The following is a 21105-nucleotide window of genomic DNA, read 5'->3' on the forward strand; positions in this document are numbered from 1 at the left end:
ACCCCTGGTTAATTGTTTTCCCGCATAATGGGTTAAAAATATATGCTATAAAAAATAGATATACCTTCAATCCCCCCCACTCCCCTCTTTAATTGACTCGCAGCTTAATTGAACTAAAAATTTTGCAGTTTTTTAAGTGCAATTAGGCGGGGAATACTGTATATAAATACTGTGTAATTCATACTGAAATAGCTGATTTCAAATTTTTGATTGTAAATTTTTTGTGTTCTGATTGTCGTTGCGTGTATAATTTTTTTATAATAGTTCTTTGTTTCTGTGCTGTCGCTATCAGCTTGTAAGAGTTCGCCTTGATTCTCAGTTTTGTTCTACTATGACCCATTTTCGAGATATTGGCCTACTAAGTTTTTAATATTTTTATTGAGTTAGAAGGTATATCTTTGTTATATTTAAAACATATATTTTATTTTTAATTTTTGGTACTTCATTTGTTCAAGCACCTCTCCCCCACCCCTGATTTTGTTCAGCGAATAATTTTGTTGAACACTTTAACCAAAAAAAGTGTATATTTAGGCGTAATTTTGATCCACGTTTTTCAAAAGTGTCCTAGAAGTACTGCATGCAAGAACTTTCCGAGACCAATTTATTCTACAAAAAATGTCCTAAAAAAATTTAAATAAGGGTTACCAAACCAAAGAAAACTATACTTAGGCCCAGAGCTAGTAGTACTTTATGAATCCTTTAAACTTAAGATTTTCTTTACCTTTGATTAGGGTTTTCGGCAAAAAAAATGGGGTGGCATCACCGATTATTTGCTTTGTGTTTTACTTTCCCTAATTAATTTTTTTTGCTCTTCAACTAAGAATGTTAACCGCTAATAGATAATAATTAGCTTTATCATACAAAGATAGACTACGCTGCAATTCAAATAGAGTGAAAAAAGCAAGACATCTATCTATGGAGGTGCCAATTACTCGTGCTTTCATAGGAATTTACTTGCATGCGTAAGATGAAATACTCATTCGATAACAAAGCTTATAGAAACAAACAGCTGTGCCAATTTGCTAAGGCGTCACCTCCCTCATAAAAAGGGCAAATTGTGACTACAAATTACAATCACTTTATCAGTTTGCTTTACTAATTTTCTCTAATCGAGCGTAGTACATATTTTCCACTGGCAGCGAGCACAACTTCATTCGCTCGAAATGCGCAGTCTGATTTTTTCAATTTTGCTGGCAATACTTTGCTGCGAATTGCAATTTAGCAATGCCGATGGTGGCTATCGCAGCTATGGTCCTGAATTCAAGGCCACTGCTGGTTAAAAAAAAAACTCCTTTTCATTTAATTTTTAAATTTTAAATTACACTTTCCTCTATTCATGCAGGCAAAGTTTGGCCAAAGCCCCACCAACAAGTTGAGAGCAGTACCTATTATGCGGTTAATGCCACGGATTTTAAATTTGTCGTAAGTGCCTTCGAAAACCAAAGAATAAAAAACTGGACATAAGAATTCAAATTTCGCAAACAATTTATCTCCTCCCATATCAAAGGCTGTGAACAACAATTGTGCGCTGCTGGAAGCGGCCTTCACACGCTACGCCAACATCATACGCGCGGCAGCAGAGGGCTACATTCGCGCGCCTGCCACCGCTACCGTTGGTGTCATCCGAAAATTCCTTGTCAATCTGACACAACCCTGCGAAAACTTGCCACATCTCGACATGGATGAGTCATGTAAGTATGGAAGTGTGTGTGAATAAATAATTGAAATGGTTTGGGATAGAGACAAGAGCAACCGCAGCGGCAGCACGTCCTTCAACAACAAGAACACCAACAACAAGTCGCTGCAAAAGATTGCAATTTTAAGTGAACGAACGTTGCATTAATCGCAGCGCGCCCATCTTTTGCACTCGTTGTGCTCTATCTTTTTAATTTATCTCACGCTGTTTAATGCCACTTAAAAAAGTTACTCTTTTTCTTTTTACCATTTACTTTTTCTTAATTTCCCACACACACACCAGATTATGTACGTGGTGATGGAGTGGTTAAAGCCAACTCCATTTGGGGTATATTACGCGGGTTGGAAACACTCTCCCAGCTGTTGGTGCCAATGCCAAGTGGGCTGGTAAGTAAACAAGTGACAAATTTAACCCATTAACGCCACACAACTACTACATATACATGACATATATAAAATAAATTGCGCTCAACTCCACCTCCCCCACTGACGCTTACGCTGCTGACAGCTACTTACTCGCAGCACAGAAATTTACGATCAGCCCCGCTTCAAGTATCGTGGTGTAATGTTGGATTCCGCAAGGCATTTTGTGAGTAAGAAGAAAATTTTACAGCTGATCGATGGTATGGCGTACAACAAGCTGAATGTATTTCACTGGCACATGACCGATGACTCAGCGTTTCCTTACAACTCAAGCGTTTTTCCAGAGTTGTCAGCAAAGGGCGCTTATCGACCTGAATTGACCTACTCCAAGGCCAATGTGAAGGAAGTGGTGGAATATGCGCGTGTACGTGGTGTACGCGTTGTGGCGGAATTCGATGCGCCAGGTAAGTGGGTGGAGATTAATGAAGACGAAAGTGTACTCTTATGTTCTACAGAAATGCTCTTCAACCAACTGACTTTGAGGTGACAAATTAGTGAAATTTTTGAGGAAAGGAGATTGGAACTGTTTGAAAACCCTACTACGTAATATTATAAGTAAATGTGAGAGTTCGTGATTGAGTGAGTGAATGTGTGAATATATTTCGACACCTATTTCGGCAGCGAATTCGAAAACACCCTATCTCGAGTGAAAATGTATTCGGCGCTATTATGGTTGTCGACTTCGATGTCGATGTAATTTTTTCAGCAAAAAATAGCCCTCGTAAGTCCAATTCCCGCTACGTTGACCACAGTATTTTTGCGAGGAACACCTTTCGGGTAAAGTACTGTGGTTAGCGTAACTGCAGTTGGACTTACGATTGCTATTTTTCGATGAAAAAATTACTGGGACGTGGAAGTCGACAACCATAAAAGGACCGATTGAAAATATGCTGAGATAGAGCATTTTTGAATCGGCAGCGGGATAGGGCGTTCTTGAATCAAATTCTGAGATAGGGCGTTCTTGAAAAGTTATCTGAGAAATGGTGTTTTTGAACTGTCGATCTTGCACTCAGGTGTCGATTTGTTGATCATTTACGCTAAAAGAGCTTAAAGGATTTCAGTGAAATTTGGCAACAATAGGTTATAACCCGGATTAAGATTATAATGTTTCTTGAAGAGAGTTTCTAACTTTTTTTAAAGATAAAATCAACTAATTAATAAGTTAAATAAAATATGTGAGTGTCGAACGAAACGGGTTACAAAACCATTTATTTCAAAAGTTGCAACCTTCTAAAAATTCAAAATCGTTTAACTAATATGCTAAGTAAAATATCACTACAAAGTGGGTGTCGAACGAAAGCGGTTAAAGAACGAGTTTTTGCGAAAATATTCTTTATGAAGGTTGCTACTTGTTCAAAAAGTTAAAATCAATAAATTATGGGTATCACACGGGAGAGGTTTAAGAAAGTTGTATTTCAAAATATTTGTAAAAAAGCTGTCACCTATTTAAAAATTCAAAATCAATTTAATTTATAAATTAAATACAATATTTTAATATGGGTATCAAGCGGGAGCTGTATCTTCTTCAAAAACATTTTTTGGCGAGGGTTGCCACCAGCTTGGGAATTTAAAATCAATTTAATGACAAATATATTTGTTTCTTTTTAATAAAATTTAGAGATAGTTTATGACCCTGGTAAACATAAAGCATTTTTCCTGAAGAGGGTTGCCACCTACTTAAATAACTATAAGTTCAACAAAATTTTACAGTATGGATGCCAAACGAATGAGATTTAAAAAAGTTGTATTGCGAAAAACACTTTTAAAGGGAGAGTCACTATTTAAAAATTTGAACCGACGATAAGTTAAATGAAGTTTTACAGTATTGGTGGCAAACGATTGAGGTTTAAGAAAGTTGTAGTTTGAAATGATTTAAATGCTTAAAAGCCAAATACCATTTTTTCATACATTAAAAATTTTTTCAAAAATATTTTTTAAAAAGGGTTGCCACCGATTTAAAAGTAAATTTGAATTAAATCAATAAGTTAAGGGAAAATTACAAAATGATGTAAAGTCAAACGAAATATTTTTAAGAAGGCTTTGTTTAAATTTGTTTTAAAGGGTTACCACCTTTTAAATACCTAGTTAGATTAAATCAGTAACTTCAATGCAATATTCCAATGTGCATCTCAAAAGAAACATGTTTAAGAGAGTTTTCAACAGAAATTTCTCTACACATTTTTATTGTTATCTTCACTGTTAATTTCATCCTCGCTAGCGCCATCCTCATCTTTATATTTCTTTTCAAAGTAATCTTTTTCATTATTGTTATCGATTTTTTCGATACTTGACCATTCTAGTTTTCCTCTAAATTTCTTCTCACGCAGCTCACACCGCTTCTTGGGGAGCTTCACATCCGGAAATAATGACAAAATGCGCAGGAGAATATGCGGGCCAATTGGGGCCATTAGATCCAACAAACGAGGGAACGTTTAACTTTCTCTACAAATTATTCAGGTATGCACACTTAAAACCTACTCAAAAATAACTTAATTGATGAACTTTTACTCTTCCGTAGAGAAATCAAAACCCTATTCCCCGACAAATATTTACACTTAGGTATCGATGAAGTCGATTCGGCTTGCTGGGAAACAAACGCCGATATTCAAGCCTATCTAAAGGCGCATGGGCTGGACGATGGCGACTTATCGTATCTGTATTTAGAACGTTTCTCTGCTAACATCTCAGCAATGGGCTGGAAGCAGATGGTGTGGCAAGAGGTAAGCAAAACTATTTTCACTAAGATACTCGTACATACATATGTATGTATATGCAAATATGAACCGTAAATCCGATTTCATTCAGGCTATGACCGAAAACTTCTACATGGAATGGCCTGCCGGCACAGTCGCTCAAATATGGTTTGATTATAAAAATACTATGGCTGCACTTACGAAGAAAGGTTACGATGTCATTATGAGTGATGGTTGGTACCTGTATGTGCTGGACACTGGCGCTGATTGGGAAAAATTCTATAATATTGAGCCGACAGACTTCAAGGGTAGTAAAGCTCAGAAAGCGCATGTAATTGGTGGTGAAGCGTGTCTGTGGAGCGAGTGGATCAATGAATATAATGTATTGCCGACGACGTTTCCGCGTGTCAGTGCCACAGCTGAGCGTTTGTGGTCTTCGCAGAATGTACGAGATGTAGAAGAGGCGCGCCTGCGTTTAGAGGAACATAATTGCCGTATGATATGGCGAGGAATTGAAGCGCGACCAGCGAACGGGTTTGGAATATGCTAGAAAAGTAGCTATTTTGAAAGATTTATAAAATGAAGAGTATATTGCACCTACCGGCTTCGAAGTAGTAATCACTCAAAACCCTTACTAGGCTTACAAAGCGAAAATAAATTGTGGAAGAAATTATATACTTATTAAAAACATTTTAATGGAGACTTTCTAGTGTTCGCTATTGTCATTATATACTATTTATACTAATAAATCTAACTACCGATATTTTACAACAGCCGATTTTTGAAATAGAGCTATCAAATTGGTTGAACCGTGTTCCTCCGAAAACAATTAATTTGGTTACCTGGGGTCTACGCTTATAATGATAAACTGGCCATTTGCTGGAATAGGTCATAAGAGCTTGCACAATTGTTTATATTAAAATAAGAGCTCGCCCCAAACATAGATCAAAGGTCTTTCAAATAGAGTCTTCGATTTCCCGGGATTGTTCGAGAAGCAATTTCTCGCGAGGATCGCTTTCACATGAGATTCTCGTGTGTAGAAAAACTCGTAACACTCGCGACCTTCTCCATGGTGAACTTAAGGCAGCGTATTTACTTTAGGGTATTTAAACCCTGAACTGTTGAATTTCTTTCAAGCGCAATACTCGTAGCTCTCCAGAATATCAACCATGCGCATGTTCCTTTTCAGTGAGGTCTGTATTGTCCAACCATATGGAGGAGCTTTACAAATACCAGGTTGCACTGTTCTTATCCATTTATTACTTTTACTCACTTTCTTTGCTGGAGCAAACGCCAATTATACACATACATACATACAGCATATACATCGAACCAAGGTAGAAATGACAATTCAGTCGAGCTCTCTCATACCTGACTGTAATGTCAAAAAATGTAAACAAAGAAATTAACCCTTTGTTATGCATTTACCATATTTGATAGGACTCAACATCTTTGAAATGAAAGTTTTTGTAATTATGAAAATATTTATAATCTCATTAGAATCAGCTTCATTTTATTTATTGAATTTTCGGTTTAATGTAAATGTGGAAATGCATACTTACACAAAATTACACACTAAATGAAACACACTCATTTATAAAACCGTTTTGACAATTTTCTTGCTTTTACTATCCCAATACTTAATTCTAAAGAATATTAAAAAAAGTCTGATTCTTCTAAATTTACATCAGAACTTAACTTCAATAATTTAGATATTAAATTTTTGCTATTCGAAATTTCCTTTCCATTAAATTTATTAAATATTACTTTCAGTTTCTTTATGTTAACAAGGAATACTGATTTAGGTTTTATCAGACCAATATTTGAAATTTGGCCTATCCATGTATGTATATGAAGCGGAGATTTTCTTTTCATATTCAGTATGATAAATCTTGCACCTGGGACCAAACGCGTCCCCTTAGAAATACTCGGCTGCGATAGGCAACAAATAAAGTCAAGACCACACGTGAAGAGTACCCTAATGAAACTTCGCAGCAATTTGCCCACCGTTGTCGCTTCACTTGACAATTCGAAGGTTTTATATATCGCACAAGTTTGTTGTCCAGGCTCTTGACAAACACAACGCACAGCTCGCAATTCCTTTTCATTTTATTATGTATTTAAAATCAGTCGCACAGCTCACAATTGAAAATTTATATAAAGAAAAAATTTTGAATAGTATAGGGTTAAGAGGTGACATTTCAGTCGCAGTTCAAAAGAGAGAAATGTCAAATGGCAATAGAATATTTAACATTTACACGTACATTTTTTTTTATTTTGTTTTTAATACGTTCGATATGCTCTTACATACGTATGTCTCGATAACTACTCGAAATTTCTCGTGAGAATGGCGATACCCGAGATCGTGTCGAGAACTCGATTACTCGATTTCCCGGGTATCGAAATGCTCGAGAATGAACGAGCAGAAATCGAAGGCCCTACTTTCAAATTAAAGGAGTAATTCCAAGCATCTCCACTCCTGCGTCACCTATCGGATTAAGTCATCTTTTATATTGTATTGTCATCGGCTTCTCAGCTATGTTTGAAGTTTGAAGTATCTTAATCACCGAGAAGTGGGCCATAAGTGAAAATTCATAAAAGCTTTTAAAAATGGTGCACAGTAGGCTTCCTTTTATTTATACTTGTTGGATTTTTCCCCATACCTTATCATTTGTCTGATTTGCCTTTCGTTCTTTGTTCAAGAGATCGGCGTTAATAAAATAACAAAATATTGGTCAATGTTATTGTGGCTTGTTAACATTTTTTATTTTTAATATTTTTATTGAGCTTTGTACCACGATTGTTTATTAGGAAAAATTGAAAAAGCAACAAAGTCTAAGCGGTAGAAGTTATAGCACTATTTCGGAGATCACCACATCTCCTCATCAGACTTCTTTTTTCTAGAAGTCTGCAGAAGTCTAGAAAAAAGAAGTCTGATGAGGAGATGTGGTGATCTCCGAAATAGTGCTATAACTTCTACCGCTTAGACTTTGTTGCTTTTTCAATTTTTCCTAATAAACAATCGTGGTACAAAGCTCAATAAAAATATTATTAATAACAAAATATTTATTAATCATAATACTTCCATGAAACCACTACAGACAACTTGATAAATCCTCAAAGTTAGCCTCGTTTTTATTTAATACACAATACTTACGTGTTAAAGAGATAGTCGCTGGTTTAAGCCGCGTCGATGTACCTTTGGCAGTCTGCTGTGCCTTTGGTGGCGGTCCCAAATCTGTAGGCGATATGCTCAAGTTTCGCACATCACGCTTTTTGGCAGCTCCTGTAATTGCAATAAAATAAAACCGTTCACTTAGTAAATAAGCGCGAGTATTGTAAATCATCTTAAAAATAACTTAAATTCATAAAAAACTCGTCAATTAATAAATGTTTATATATATGCCCTCTCTATTCCTATTCCCTAGGGGCTAAATGTTAGGAGGTATATTACGAGCATGTTGAATTTATATGTCTTCTTTTTTGTATAAAGTAGTTATAACCAGGATGCGCTGCGTCATCGTAATTCAGTTCAAGAGAGATTACCGTGTATGTTTAATCAGCAATTTTATTAAATATACATACATACTAACATTTAGGTTTTAGACCATCTTTGGTCTCGAGATGGCCGACACTTCAACAACCCTCTGAATCCGACAAATCTAGTTGTATATTGCTTTCGACTAGCCTTGGAGTGCTCAAAAAATTAACCCTCCAAACTGGAGATCAAGCGAAGAATAACTCGGGCCAACAGCTGCTACTCCGGGCTGGGTAGGCAATTGAAAATCAGTGCCCTCTCTCGACGAACAAAAATTACGCTTCAGAAATACACGCCTACATGAACAAAGTGACAAGTACCAAAGTAAATGAATGACAAAGGCCGTGTTCGAGCTACGTAATAATTACCGCCATATTGCAGCCTTGTTGCTTTTTTGATGACCTATCCTGTTAGTATTCCCGCGAGAATCCTAACGTTCGGCTTTAAGAGTCTTAACCAACTCCACGGTTTTCGTTCGCAGAGGCGTGGCCAGAGATCGCTTACCCCAGTCCTATCGCAGATCCCAATAGAATGCTGTGAAAATTGCGAAGAAAAGGCACAGCTGTGCGTATATTTTCATCACTTCCTGGTACGGCCTCTGATGAAAATATGAAATATTATGCAAACAAACACTTGAACCCAATTTTTTTTTTAGTTTTTAATTGTACAACCGACCCTAATAAGAATGTCTGATTATGCTTGCGCAGCTTTTGAACTGAAAGTTAAGTGATGGATAAGTCTCCCTTTCTACGGGTGAACTGCTTGCTACGCGCTATTATTGCTCTTACTCCGCTAGTTTATGCATGGAACGTGACCATTTGACTTGGCGGCGATTAAATCGTGAAGGTACATATGTATGTATGTATATTAGACTGCATTACAAAAAAAGTTGCGGTTTTTCTGCCGCGATTACAATTTTTTTTTATATTTGAGGACGTCTAACAAAATATTTCGGAAAAATATAAAGACTAACTATTTTTTAACTTTTTTCAAAAATTGGTTTACGAAAAACTTTAATAATTGGGCCAAAACTATTCTGACTTAGGCTTATGTGATCTCAGTAGAAAGGCATTTTCCAACTTTTTTTTATTTCTGTGCACAAAAAAACAGGGTTCGTATTTGCACACACATGCTCTGCTCACACACACGCCAGAAACACATTCAATTTGTACTCACTGCTCATACACATGTGTGTGCATAAGTGGAAAACAAACTCTGCTCACAGAAAAGTGTGTGCTGTTTGTTATTAAGCACATGCACATGTGTGTGAGCCGATTTTTGTACAAATTTCAGCCCATGCACATGCACATAATATATTTTTAAAAGAATTTGTTTATTAAACGTTATTTTTTGAAAGACAATTCAATAAAAAGTGAGATGTTGTTTTGTTTTTTATATGACAGAAAACATATTAAAAAATTATTTTAAGATTTGAGATAGAAATCGAAGTGTATAAGTTTCTCTACGCAAAGCACACACATGTGCGTGTGCTTTATATTAATAAAAATAAAGTACACACATGTGCCCGTGCTTTTTACCAAACGGCACACACATGTGATGTGAGCAAGTTTTTAATTTTTTATATGCACAGCACACGTGTGTGAGCGTAAAATGTTAGGATGTGCTGCGCATGTGTGTGCAAATACGAACCCTGCAAAAAAACTCATTCATGACCCAATTTATTTTTTTTTTTAAATACCAACACATGTTAATTCAACTTTGAATGACGTTCGTTCATCGTACCTTTCTCCTTCATCCTTTGAATGAGTTTATTAGCAAAAAAATAAAAAGAGTGAGAAAATACCTTTCCAAGGATACCTGACAAATCTACATAAGTCGGAATAGTTTAGGTTCAGTTATTCAAGTTTTTCTTATATAAATCGTTGAAAAAAGTAAAAAAAAACAGCATCAAAAAATATCTCATTATTACGATGCCCTTGAAAATTAAAAAAAAAAAAAATTTTAATATTTTTATGCAAATTTTTTAAGCTGATACCGTTTTGTCATTTGCGGGGATTTTTTTTTTCTAAAAAAAAATTTTAAGAAACTATTTTTATTCATAAAAAACTCCATTTTTGGGGGTATTTTGAAATTGATCCAACTCTCGTAAATCTTGATATTTTTCCGAAATATTTTGGTGGAAGTCTAAAAATATAATAGATTTTATAATTCCAATGGAAACACAGTACCGACTTTTTTTTTTGGTATGGGGAATGATGCAGTCTAATGTGTGTGATACATACATGCATCAGCGGAAAACACTTTCACTCTTTTCTTCAAAATATGCTGCACAATAGGAAAAGAGCGCGGTAAAAAGTGCACCCTCTCGTATATTTGAAACACTCCGATCATTAATAAATGCTCTATTTTCATATAGCATTTGATGTATTAATTTGAAATCATTTCAAGCACTTACCATGGAACACTAGTTTTGCAATTTCGTTTTGAGTACCACATGTGCGTTGGAAAATTTAAAAAAAATTTTGCAATAGCATACGTACATACATATGTACATAGTATGTGTGTATGAGAATGTGCGCGCAGAAATGTTTTCTTAAATAATTGCGCTCTTTATGTATGTAGGTACAGCTTCTCCTTGACTGGCATCATTTATTGTTTGCCTTTTGCTTTTAACATTTCAATATTCTTCCGCTGACGCTACTTTTGGCATATGCAAATAAACTGTACTGCATCGCTAGATGTGGCGCATGTGGCACACTCCATTGCAGCTGGACGATAAGGTTCTGGTATGTAAATAGCTAACAGAGTGAAGTAGTGATTTCGAAAAATGTATCCCCTTTTTAAGGAGCAAGCAAACGTTTATTTTTTAAAAGGCCATGCGATACAGAAGCCGAAATACAAAACTTAGTGGAAATGTTGCATAAAAAGCCAAGTGATAAATATAATGGCTACATACATGCACATACACGAATATAATAAATGGATATGTTGTCATTAAGACAAATTAAATGAGACTTACATACATACATATATGCAATTATAAATGTGCATATTTCGATCTGCTGTTAACATCTGCACTACCTCTTTTTCGTAAAAAGTTATTACTCATGTATTCATTTTATACTTTCTACTTCTCGGAATGTTCTTTTTCAATTAATCTTAAATTAACGGCAACTCATGTACAAAATAAGCTTTCTAGCTAAAAATTTATTCATATCAAATTCAAATTAGTGCTCTGTGATAGCTGGCTGTACTTAACTTTGCTAGCTAATCATAGGTATTTTGAATGCACGAGTATGTACATATGTACATATATACATAGTTATTTAGCGAAAACTTTAGTAGCAGTTGTTGCAAGTTTTTTTTTTTTTTTGCTGAACACTGACTGGCCTGCAGGTGAGAGAATTCTATTGTGGAATTAATAGGAAGTTAAAAGTTTTAATTGGCTTACAAACAAAAGACTAGTTAGCACATTTCTCATCTTGTTATAGCTCGTAGCTGTTAATTATTGGAAATAACGAGGCTGATTATATTTTAATTGTAACTTGTATATTTATACACACATGCATATGTACATATATAAATGAAACTTTGGAAAAGCTGTACAAAGTTCCTACTAATTAATAGAAAAAATGTTGAAGGAAAAATTGTAGCAAATAACCGTACAATAAACAAGATTGAAACAACTCAAATTTAAGTTTGAATTTAACTACCATTAAAGAAGAATAGCCTTCAAAAGAAGGTCGATTTTTATGCAAAAATATTTGCTTCTCAACTCGGGACAAAGTCAAATGCGTTCTTCTTAATCCAATATAAGAACTTGAAGGGCTACAAATCTATATATATAGTACGCGAAGTTTAGTGTAGAACCCAAGGCAGATGCACTCAGTATAGAGTATAGTGCCACAAGAAAAGGTGTAAAGGGCTCTTAAGACCTTTAAACCCTATAAATCACCAGGAACGGATGGCATATCCCTTACCGAAATTCTGCAAGCGATCGACTTTTTACGCCCACTGCTTGCTAAACAACTTTCAAAACATTCCTTAGCCTTTGTCACATTTCGAGAGAATGGATAAAGACTAGGGTAATCTTCATACCGAAGGGTTGAAGAGTCTATCACTTCAAACCCACTGACTTCAGGCGAATAACGCTTATGGCCTTTCTTCTTAAAACTTTACAAAAACTTCTCGAGGCCCATATCCGACAGCGCCTTTCGTCAGAAGACTCTGGGAGCGTCAACACGCTTATTCTAAAGGCAAATTCGTGGACACTGCGCTATATGAAATTGTGTCCCAATTTGAAAAAGAACTTGCTTTTCAGAAATGTACCTTAGATATCTTTCCTGACATAGAGGGCGCTTTTAAGAATATTCTTCTAGATGCCGTTGTGGGATCACTTTTCCAAGTAGGGTTGAAGTGGCCTCTGGTGCAACATATGAGGCTTCTTCTTGAGAGAATAACTATCTCATCAGAGTTGGAATCGCGTCCATAATCCGTCACGCAACGACAGGTACTCCTGGCTACTCTGGAATAGCAAAATTGTAGCGAAGACCAAAATTGTACTATTCACGGGGAAATATAATGTACCGCCTCGTCAGCCCCGCTCTCCAAATGGTGAGACTCACACCCTCCAACGAGGTTAAATACCTCGCTTTAATTCTCGAGAGGAAGTTGGACTGGCAGCGAAACCTTACGCAACGATCCAGGAAAGCCATTACCTCCCTCTACACCTGTAGAGTAGTGGTGGGGATACTATGGGGTCTGAAATCACACATAATATACTGGATATACACTGCGTTTGTCTTACCCATCCTTTTCTATGGAATCATCGCAAGGGGGCGGCTCTAGAAAAGTTTATTTACAGAGCCATATTGGACCAGGCACAAAGACCTGCAACCACGTTTATCACGGGTGCACTGCTCTCTACCCCCAGTAAGGCCCTGGAGACTATTGAATAGTCTTCCAACCGACCTTTATATATCAAGCCAGCTGCAACGCAACCAAACTGAATTCAGCTCACTTAGGTTCACTCGCGCAAAAATTTTGTGCGCCATTCCAGCAACCCCACATAAGCTAGATTATACCAGCCGAAATTTATGGCTCGAAAATAAGTTGTCTACTACAAATCCAGACAGGGCCGTTTGGGTAAACCGCTCGGAGTTAGATCCTGGGTCTGCCGCCACCTTTACGGACGGATCATAGCGGTCAGCCAGACACTAAAAATAATAGCGTAGGAAATAGCGACAACGAGCCCTAACCAAAGCAGGGCAGTGGCATACTATGTAATGCCCCACGCTTTCTATTTACGCCATATCAAGGTAGCTACGGCAGTAATCGTGTGACTGTAAACCCATTCTCGTAGCGTGGGTTCCCATCAGGCAGTGCTCGGTAGGAAATCCTATTACATGTCGGAGCAGTAGTCGCTACAAGCTGTGGAGAGGGCGAGATCTGTCTTGCCCACCGGCACGTGGGCTCTGCAGATCGTCTTGTATTTTCCCGTTCGATAAAGCTTTTCTGCAGAGTTTAGAAAAAGATAGCGGAATGATCACATTACGAGCGGTACTAATGCAATCAGTAAGGTTTTGTTCCTTTCTAGTTCATCATCTGTTCTAATAATTGTCTAGATATGAGAAAATATAGTTGCATATTATAAGGAGTGTCGACCAGCCATCTTGCACCTGCGTTGATAGCTGTTAGTTCAGCTCGAAAAACGCTGCAGAGATCCGGCGGACAAATGCTGAGACTGAAGGAGAGTTCTTACTAGTATACCCCACTTCCTAACTGCATATCTAACTCTGAGCCATCAATAGATGGCTACTGGATCGGAGTACCAGATCATAACTTAATCCTCCTCTCATTCCCTCCTTGAGGGGATCCTTGTTCGGAAATGCGTCCTTAGTCCTGTATAGTCCTGGCGCCTGAAGTCTTCGGGGAGATTTTCCAGAATTCTAGGGTGCCCGCATCTCGTTTCCCTCAACTTAATCAGCGCGATTAATATAGCAGCATTACAAACCGCCATCCCGTAGAACAGAACCGCTGTGTACATCCAGCTCGCAATGTGAGGCTTCAAGCCCCATTTTATATAGTAACAGCGCAATACACATTTTATATTTCAGTAGATATATATTCATAGTTAATTTATTTAAGCAAAATGGTAACGATGTTTAGATAAAAAGCTAAGTTTATACAAAATTTTCTTCAATATGAATTTTTAATTAAACCATTACGAGCATCAACTATGGCAGTTATTCAACACCCACAGAATTTAATTTTTCTCCATACTTTACTCACCTTTCGCACGCTTCCCGAAACTGCCGAAACGTTCACGTTCGATAACTTGTGTATGAATATAACGCTCCGAATATGAACGTGACAATTTTTCCTTGGAGCTATGCGCACCCATTACGCCAGTATAGCTGAGAAATAATCACTTCTTGGAAGAAAAAGCGTAAAGCGGAACGACAATCCACTAACAATTACGACCGTTACGAGAGTACTTTTGCAATTCACTTTCTTTCAATTACCGGCACAACTGAAGCAAAACGTTTTGCTTTTACTATTTGCCGACGCGCAGCTTTGAAAAGCCCATGCCGCCAACATTAGCATCAAGTTAGAGCAATAAAGCTTCTTTTGTTCGATTTGTTTGCTTATAATTATTTTGCGCATTTGAACGGACGGATGTTGCCAACTGTCGATTGTTGGTTGTCGACTGTCATCTGTTGGTTGTTACCTCGTCAATTGCTGACTGCTGACTGCTGACTGCTGACTTTGATATTTGCGCCCGCGCACTAATCAACCAACAAAAAAAAAGCGCAACCGAGTAGTGCAACGCAGCTCAAGGCAGCAATCAAGCGTGCAATTTTAAATTCATTTACAAAAATCACCGATCATTTGGCGGTAAATGCACAAACAAATGTCTATCTTATTGACGGCGTACATTTGTGCATTTACGGCGGGCGACCACGCATGCGCATGCGCTTGTACTAGCAACACTGTCAACACACGCGTACTATAAACGCCTCAGCATAGACATCGTCGACATTGACTGCACTTTGTAGTTTGTAGATTTGTTTACATTTTCTTAGGCTACTGTATTTGTGGTTACTTTTTAATATTTCTTTTTACAATTCTGACATTGACAAGTTCAATGTGCTACTGACGCCAACATCATTCATTCACTTGTGTTTACTTTGTTTTCGTTTTATTGTCGTTACAACAACTACGGGTTTTAAATTTTCACTTTATTTTCCATTTCATTAGTTTTCCAATGCAATTATTATCACTGTTTTGTTTTATATGTTTTTAAAATATTTATTACTGCAAATAAAGGAAGTAATTTATTTCAACAAAATGCGACAACTAAAACGATCCTCGCAGAGCACGCCAACGGCAAATTTAAACGGGCGAATGCAACATTTTTTTTTTTTGTTTCGTGAAAGATTTCTTTCCTTGGCGCGCCGCGTTAAGTCACATTTTGTTGATTGTTAGTGTCACGTAACAAGCATCATTGGCCTATCAAATGACAGTTGTAATGGCTTAAGTGCAGAGAGTAACGTGTAGGCGGGAAAAAACATGAATATTAAAAAGTATCTGGTTTTTGGGCTACGAAGCTATAACTTGGAGCTTTGAACTTTCGCAAAAGGTGTAACAATATACCTAAACACCTTTTTTAATCCGGACACAATAGCGATTTTTCCGCGGATCTACTTCGCGGGCCATAGCCGAACTAAATGGTTTTCACATTAGGTCTTGTATGATCGGCAAGTAAACAGGTCACACAATTTCATTGTTTAAGCTGAGAGTTATATCGCCAAAACTTGCATCCGAACAATCAGTGGTATAGAAGATATAGCTTATAGAGAACCAACCTTGACGATTTTATCAGAAGACTTTGTATGATTATTTAGAAATTTCTCTGTTAAAACAGTCCAAATGAAGGAATTCAAGGTAAAACCCCATATCTGAACAATCAGTTGTTTTGTTGTTTGTCACTTTCGCTGTAAGCTTCCTGTTTATAATGAATGAAAAAAGTGCAGAGTTTCTTGTTCCTAGTTTCACAAATGGAGGAGTTATAACGAAAAATTTCATATCTGAACAATCAATTGTATTGGAGGTATATGTTTTGGTACTCTGAAATTTCCGGTTCCGTCAAATGATTAATACATTATAACCCGCTTACCAAATTTCAGTCGAATACATGCAGAAAAACGCAAACGACCATTGAGCGATGCCGGGAACAGAGAAAGGAAGAAAGACATATTTTTAAGCAAAAGAAAGAGAGGCTGTTACGGTCTGGATACTGAAGCCGCCTCAACAGCTACCTGTCCAGACTGGACCCCAGTATCCCCAATTAGTGTCCGGCATGTGGAGACTCCCCGCACGACACCAACCACCTCTTCACATGCCTTCTCAATCCCACTCAACTAACACCGATTTTCCTTTCGTCCGGCCCTTTTGAAAATGCCAGTTTCTTGGGCCTACCTTTAGTTGAGCTTGACGACAATGATTGATGGATGAACCGAAATAGGCGGGACTTAGTAGTGCCGCTACAACAACAGAGGCAGAAGAGTAAAATCTGGTAACAGATGTTCAGATTACATTTGAATTAATTAGGCATTATGTACTTCTAAAGCTTTTAAATGGAGACACAGTTGGCGCGTTTAACGAAAATGAAACCAAACCAATGTGTAGAGACAGTGCTCGGTGACTTCCTTCGACCGAATCGAGATGCAAACAGCATTAATGCGTCTTAAAACGGCCTAACCTATGAGTCGATGATACGCCAGCGATGCTATTCAAAATCGATCATGGAAGACCTGGTTGGGGGCAAGTACCAGCTCAATTTGGTCTGGTGACTAGCTTCAGACCTGGTAAATCCACTATTGACCAGGGCCGTTAGCATAGCTCTCTCCAGCTTAGCAAAGAAGGTAAAAAATGTTTAAGTGGCGATGAACGGGGACAAGAACAATTACCAGGCCTGAATATCAACAGGTGTTTATTTTCGCTCGGTAGGCAATTGAAAGACACAAACATTTCTCTACGACAAAAAATTCTCTACAAATATCTTATATTGTCCGTTCTATATAGATGAGAAAAGTTTACGAGTTTTCAAGAGAATTATTCTACGCAAGATCGGCTGTGTTCGCGTGGGCGACGAGTGCCGAAGAAGATGGAAGACAAACTGTATGAGCCTTTTAATATCATGGCCATAGTCGAACATGGACTTATCGTACGTACGGCGAGCGATTATGGTGGAAAATGCTTTCACTCAGCAACTATAGATGGACAACAGAAGTAACGGCACCCAAAAGTAGAATAGAAAGACCAAGTGCATAAGGATCTGTTTACACTAGGGTTAGTAATTGGCGCAGTTTCAAAGAGAGAAATTGGTGAAGTTTTTCGGTATCGGTCTAGACCCTTAGGCGACAAGCGGTTGAAGTGTTTATTATAATGTCTGCGCTAGTGGAACGAAAATTACAACAAAATTACTTATTATGGGACACTTTAAAGAGCAACGCTCTGCTCTGGTTTTCTATTTTCCCACATAAATAATTTGGCACGACCCAGTTTACTTGTGTTTTATGAGCCATAATATTCGAAAGATTAATTACCTTTCAGCAAAAAAACAAATCGCCACACTAAATATGCACTTTCACATTGCCGCCTCAGAGAATATTGCAAAATTCGCCTGTGAACTTTTAACATTACCACAGGCAATACGAAATGGTTTAAAACAAAACACTTAGCAAACACGTCCCATTTAACAAATTGGTACCAATCAAATACTTTGCTTGAAAAGCAGCTTAAGTGTTTAAATAGAAAATATTTTCTGAAAAAATAACAACGAAATGGAAAAATAAACAAAACTAAGTCATAAAAACAAAAACTAAAAATTTTAATAAACGAAAAAAAAACCTGCACACGCTCTTCACGCAACTTAAACGCAATCAGAAGGGCTACAGCATCGCTGACAAATAGCACACCAGCATATACAACAACAACAACAAAAGTAAAACCACTTCCTACATAAAGCAGAGGTGACGAATGGCTTTGGCAACAGTTTTGGCACACAAAGTGGAGCAGCAACTTGTCAGTGCAATGCTTGACAACATTTTTAGAGCAGCAGCAGCCGAAGCAACAGCAAATACGAGTACGAGTGTATCTGCCTCAACAACAACTAGGCTGACCCAATTTTGATGTGAAAAATGTTGGGCGCAAATTATGGAGGGCCAAGCGCCACCACGCCGATCCACCTATAAATATGCACAAGCATAAATGTATTTGAATTCCTGCGACAGGTGTTGAGTGAAAAAAGTAGCAAATTTATAATGAAAAAGAGTGGGGCTGACAACCTGGGCGTTGCAGCGAGTAATGTGTTCTTGTACTTTTGCATAATTCAAGCGGACAGCTTGGCTGGGAAGGTTGAATTGGCAATTATTACTTTGGCATTAAAAATTAAAAATATTAATTGAGTAGGAATTTTATGAAATAAAAAATCAAAGCCAAAATCGTAAAATTGAAATATGAAATACTTTAATTTTTCTTCCTCGCCATGGTCTTAAAAGTGCAACTTTGACCTTTAAAGCGTTTCTGACTGCCAGTCGGCCATTTGTCCTTTCCCGGATAAAAGAAATACTAAAATAAGTAAAATAATATCTCGTTAATAGTAAATAATCTGAACCGCAGCAGCCACACATATAGACTAGACAAAAGCATCTGACCAACATTGAAGTTATTTTCTAAAATCTGTCACCTCTCATCAGGCCAGTGGCAAACTTCCGAGTGTAATTGCTGCTTCTCACAAAAAAAATGTCTGCCATTCGGAAGCGGGTTTGAAATAAATAGATAAAAAATGGGATCATTTAGAGTAAAATCTAACAATTTATACACCAAATCCAAAGAAAAACAAATTAGGTTGACCAACTGCTTCAATACTGTGTCTTGAGTAGAACAACATCGAAATATACATCACAAATTAGGGAAGAAAATAGTCTAAGTGCCAAATATTTTATTTGGGTAAGAAGTTGAGTATTTCCGAAGTTTTTCTCGGATTTATTCAAAAACTGAGGTCCAACATGTGTGAATTCATTACCTTTTAACAGTTGAGGTGCGTTTTCATTCTCAACCTGAAGTTGAGATTGCTTTTTTTGAAATGTCATCCTGTATACCCATAAGTTTGCGGTTTTAGTTGCATTTTAAGTTCAAATATTTTTGTCTAACTATGTCGTTAGAACGCGAAACAGCACTCCAAGATATTGTTGAGAGTACTTTGAGCAATTCAAAATTAACACTCTCAGCCAGGGTTGCCAGCCGTACTATAATAAATAGTATTGTACTATTTTTCCGCTCGCCGTGCTATATACATATATACTGTTGGAAAAAAAAGTACTCGAAAATACTATATTTCTTTAGTTACAAACTTTGCACGAAAAAATCTGTATTAAAATGGATGACCTTTATACTGAAATAACACTATTAAAGGAAATATTCTTTAAAGTAAAAGGTCATTGTGAGTTTATAATCAAAAAAGGTAACATAACTGAGAAAGAATTAATAGATTTACTTAAAATTATTTCATTTCTACTCCTTATTCCAACAACTTCGGTTTTCACAGGAAGACATTTTCCATCACTTAAAAATCGTTTTTACTTTCTCTAAAAAATAAAATAAATTAAAAATAAAATACATTTAAGTATACAAGTTTTAGTATTTAGTACAGAAATATTCAATTCAAATACGCCCATATTAAAATGAAGCGATTTGCAATTACCCATTGCTTTTACATGATTAAGTTAAAAAAAAAATATTTTAATTCCATGCTGGTTGTAATGGGAATTGAACCCTGAAATTAGCAAGCATCTTCGCGCACTCAGCTACAGCCAGACATGTAAATGTGCATTTAAATGTTGAGTTTGAATCAACACCACGCGTGCGTGTTATGGAAGTATTATTTTTTAACATGAACACTTTTAAACGATAATCAAATAGAAAATATTCATGTTTACTATGCGTTATTTCCCTCAGTGCATTCATAACATTTTTCTGAATATTACAACGCGTTTTTTTCTCTTAGTGTAGCGATTTTTGAACTTCTATTCAAATTTGTGCAATCAAATCAAAAACCGGGACACTAAAATGAAACCTGGGTCATTTTAAGGTTGGACCGGGACACCGGGACAAATAGTCTAAAACCGGAACATGTCCGGGAAAACCGGGACGTCTGGCAGCCCTACCCATGATGCCACGAGACAACATGCTCTGTATTTCAGTGTTTAAAAACATTTTAACCCGAAAAAAACTTGCTGAATAATTTCCTAGAACGTAATCATAAATAGTCAAAGAGGGAACTGCTTCTTATTTTGATTACATATCAAAATCGGCGTAAAACTGTAGGTCCCTCCTCTTTGTGTGACAACATCAAGGCGCACGCCACAAATTGGAGGAGAAGCTCGGCCAAACACTAACATATGTGTAAGCGCCAATCTATATAATATAAACTCCCAGATTGCCAGCAATAGATGTCAAGCAATAAGGGCTGACATATATTGCAGCCCATTAAAAATAGTAGGTCTCAACTGGAAATATATTTTGTGGCATGGTTATCACGACACCAGTATTTTCCTGTTGAGACAGGGCCTTACTCTCAAATGATATGCGTTCATTCAAGCGAAAAATAGCCAAATAGTTGAGTCTATCTAAACCCACTACCGCTTCCCAGTGGTTACAGATTTCTGTCTCGAAAATAGAAGTAAATATCAAATTTGAAATGGCCAACAAATATATTTGATCTCTCTG

At 37.0% G+C, this 21105-nt stretch overlaps 2 protein-coding genes across 2 annotated transcripts in view; one reads left to right on the forward strand and one right to left on the reverse strand.

Annotated features, from left to right (window-relative positions):
• The window catches only part of toc (toucan), a gene marked incomplete at its 5' end in the record, with an annotated part of 219539 nt that overhangs the window by 93251 nt on the left and 105183 nt on the right, over positions 1-21105 (reverse strand). The window contains one exon of the mRNA XM_017612096.1: positions 7969-8097. Within this exon, the coding sequence (XP_017467585.1) occupies positions 7969-8097 (129 nt within the window). The remainder of the gene's footprint in view (positions 1-7968; positions 8098-21105) is intronic.
• Positions 861-5752, forward strand: LOC108359981 (beta-hexosaminidase subunit beta-like). The gene is made up of 8 exons (XM_017612098.1): positions 861-1275; positions 1343-1422; positions 1508-1691; positions 1979-2082; positions 2204-2522; positions 4446-4575; positions 4637-4838; positions 4924-5752. Exons 1-8 carry the CDS (start codon positions 1164-1166, stop codon positions 5359-5361), a joined length of 1569 nt encoding a protein of 522 aa, XP_017467587.1. The 5' UTR covers positions 861-1163; the 3' UTR covers positions 5362-5752.

This window comes from Rhagoletis zephyria, unplaced genomic scaffold, assembly GCF_001687245.7.
Source record: "Rhagoletis zephyria isolate East Lansing unplaced genomic scaffold, Rhagoletis_zephyria_1.1 Rzeph_scaffold_00500, whole genome shotgun sequence".
NCBI classification, from domain to species: Eukaryota; Metazoa; Arthropoda; class Insecta; order Diptera; family Tephritidae; genus Rhagoletis; species Rhagoletis zephyria.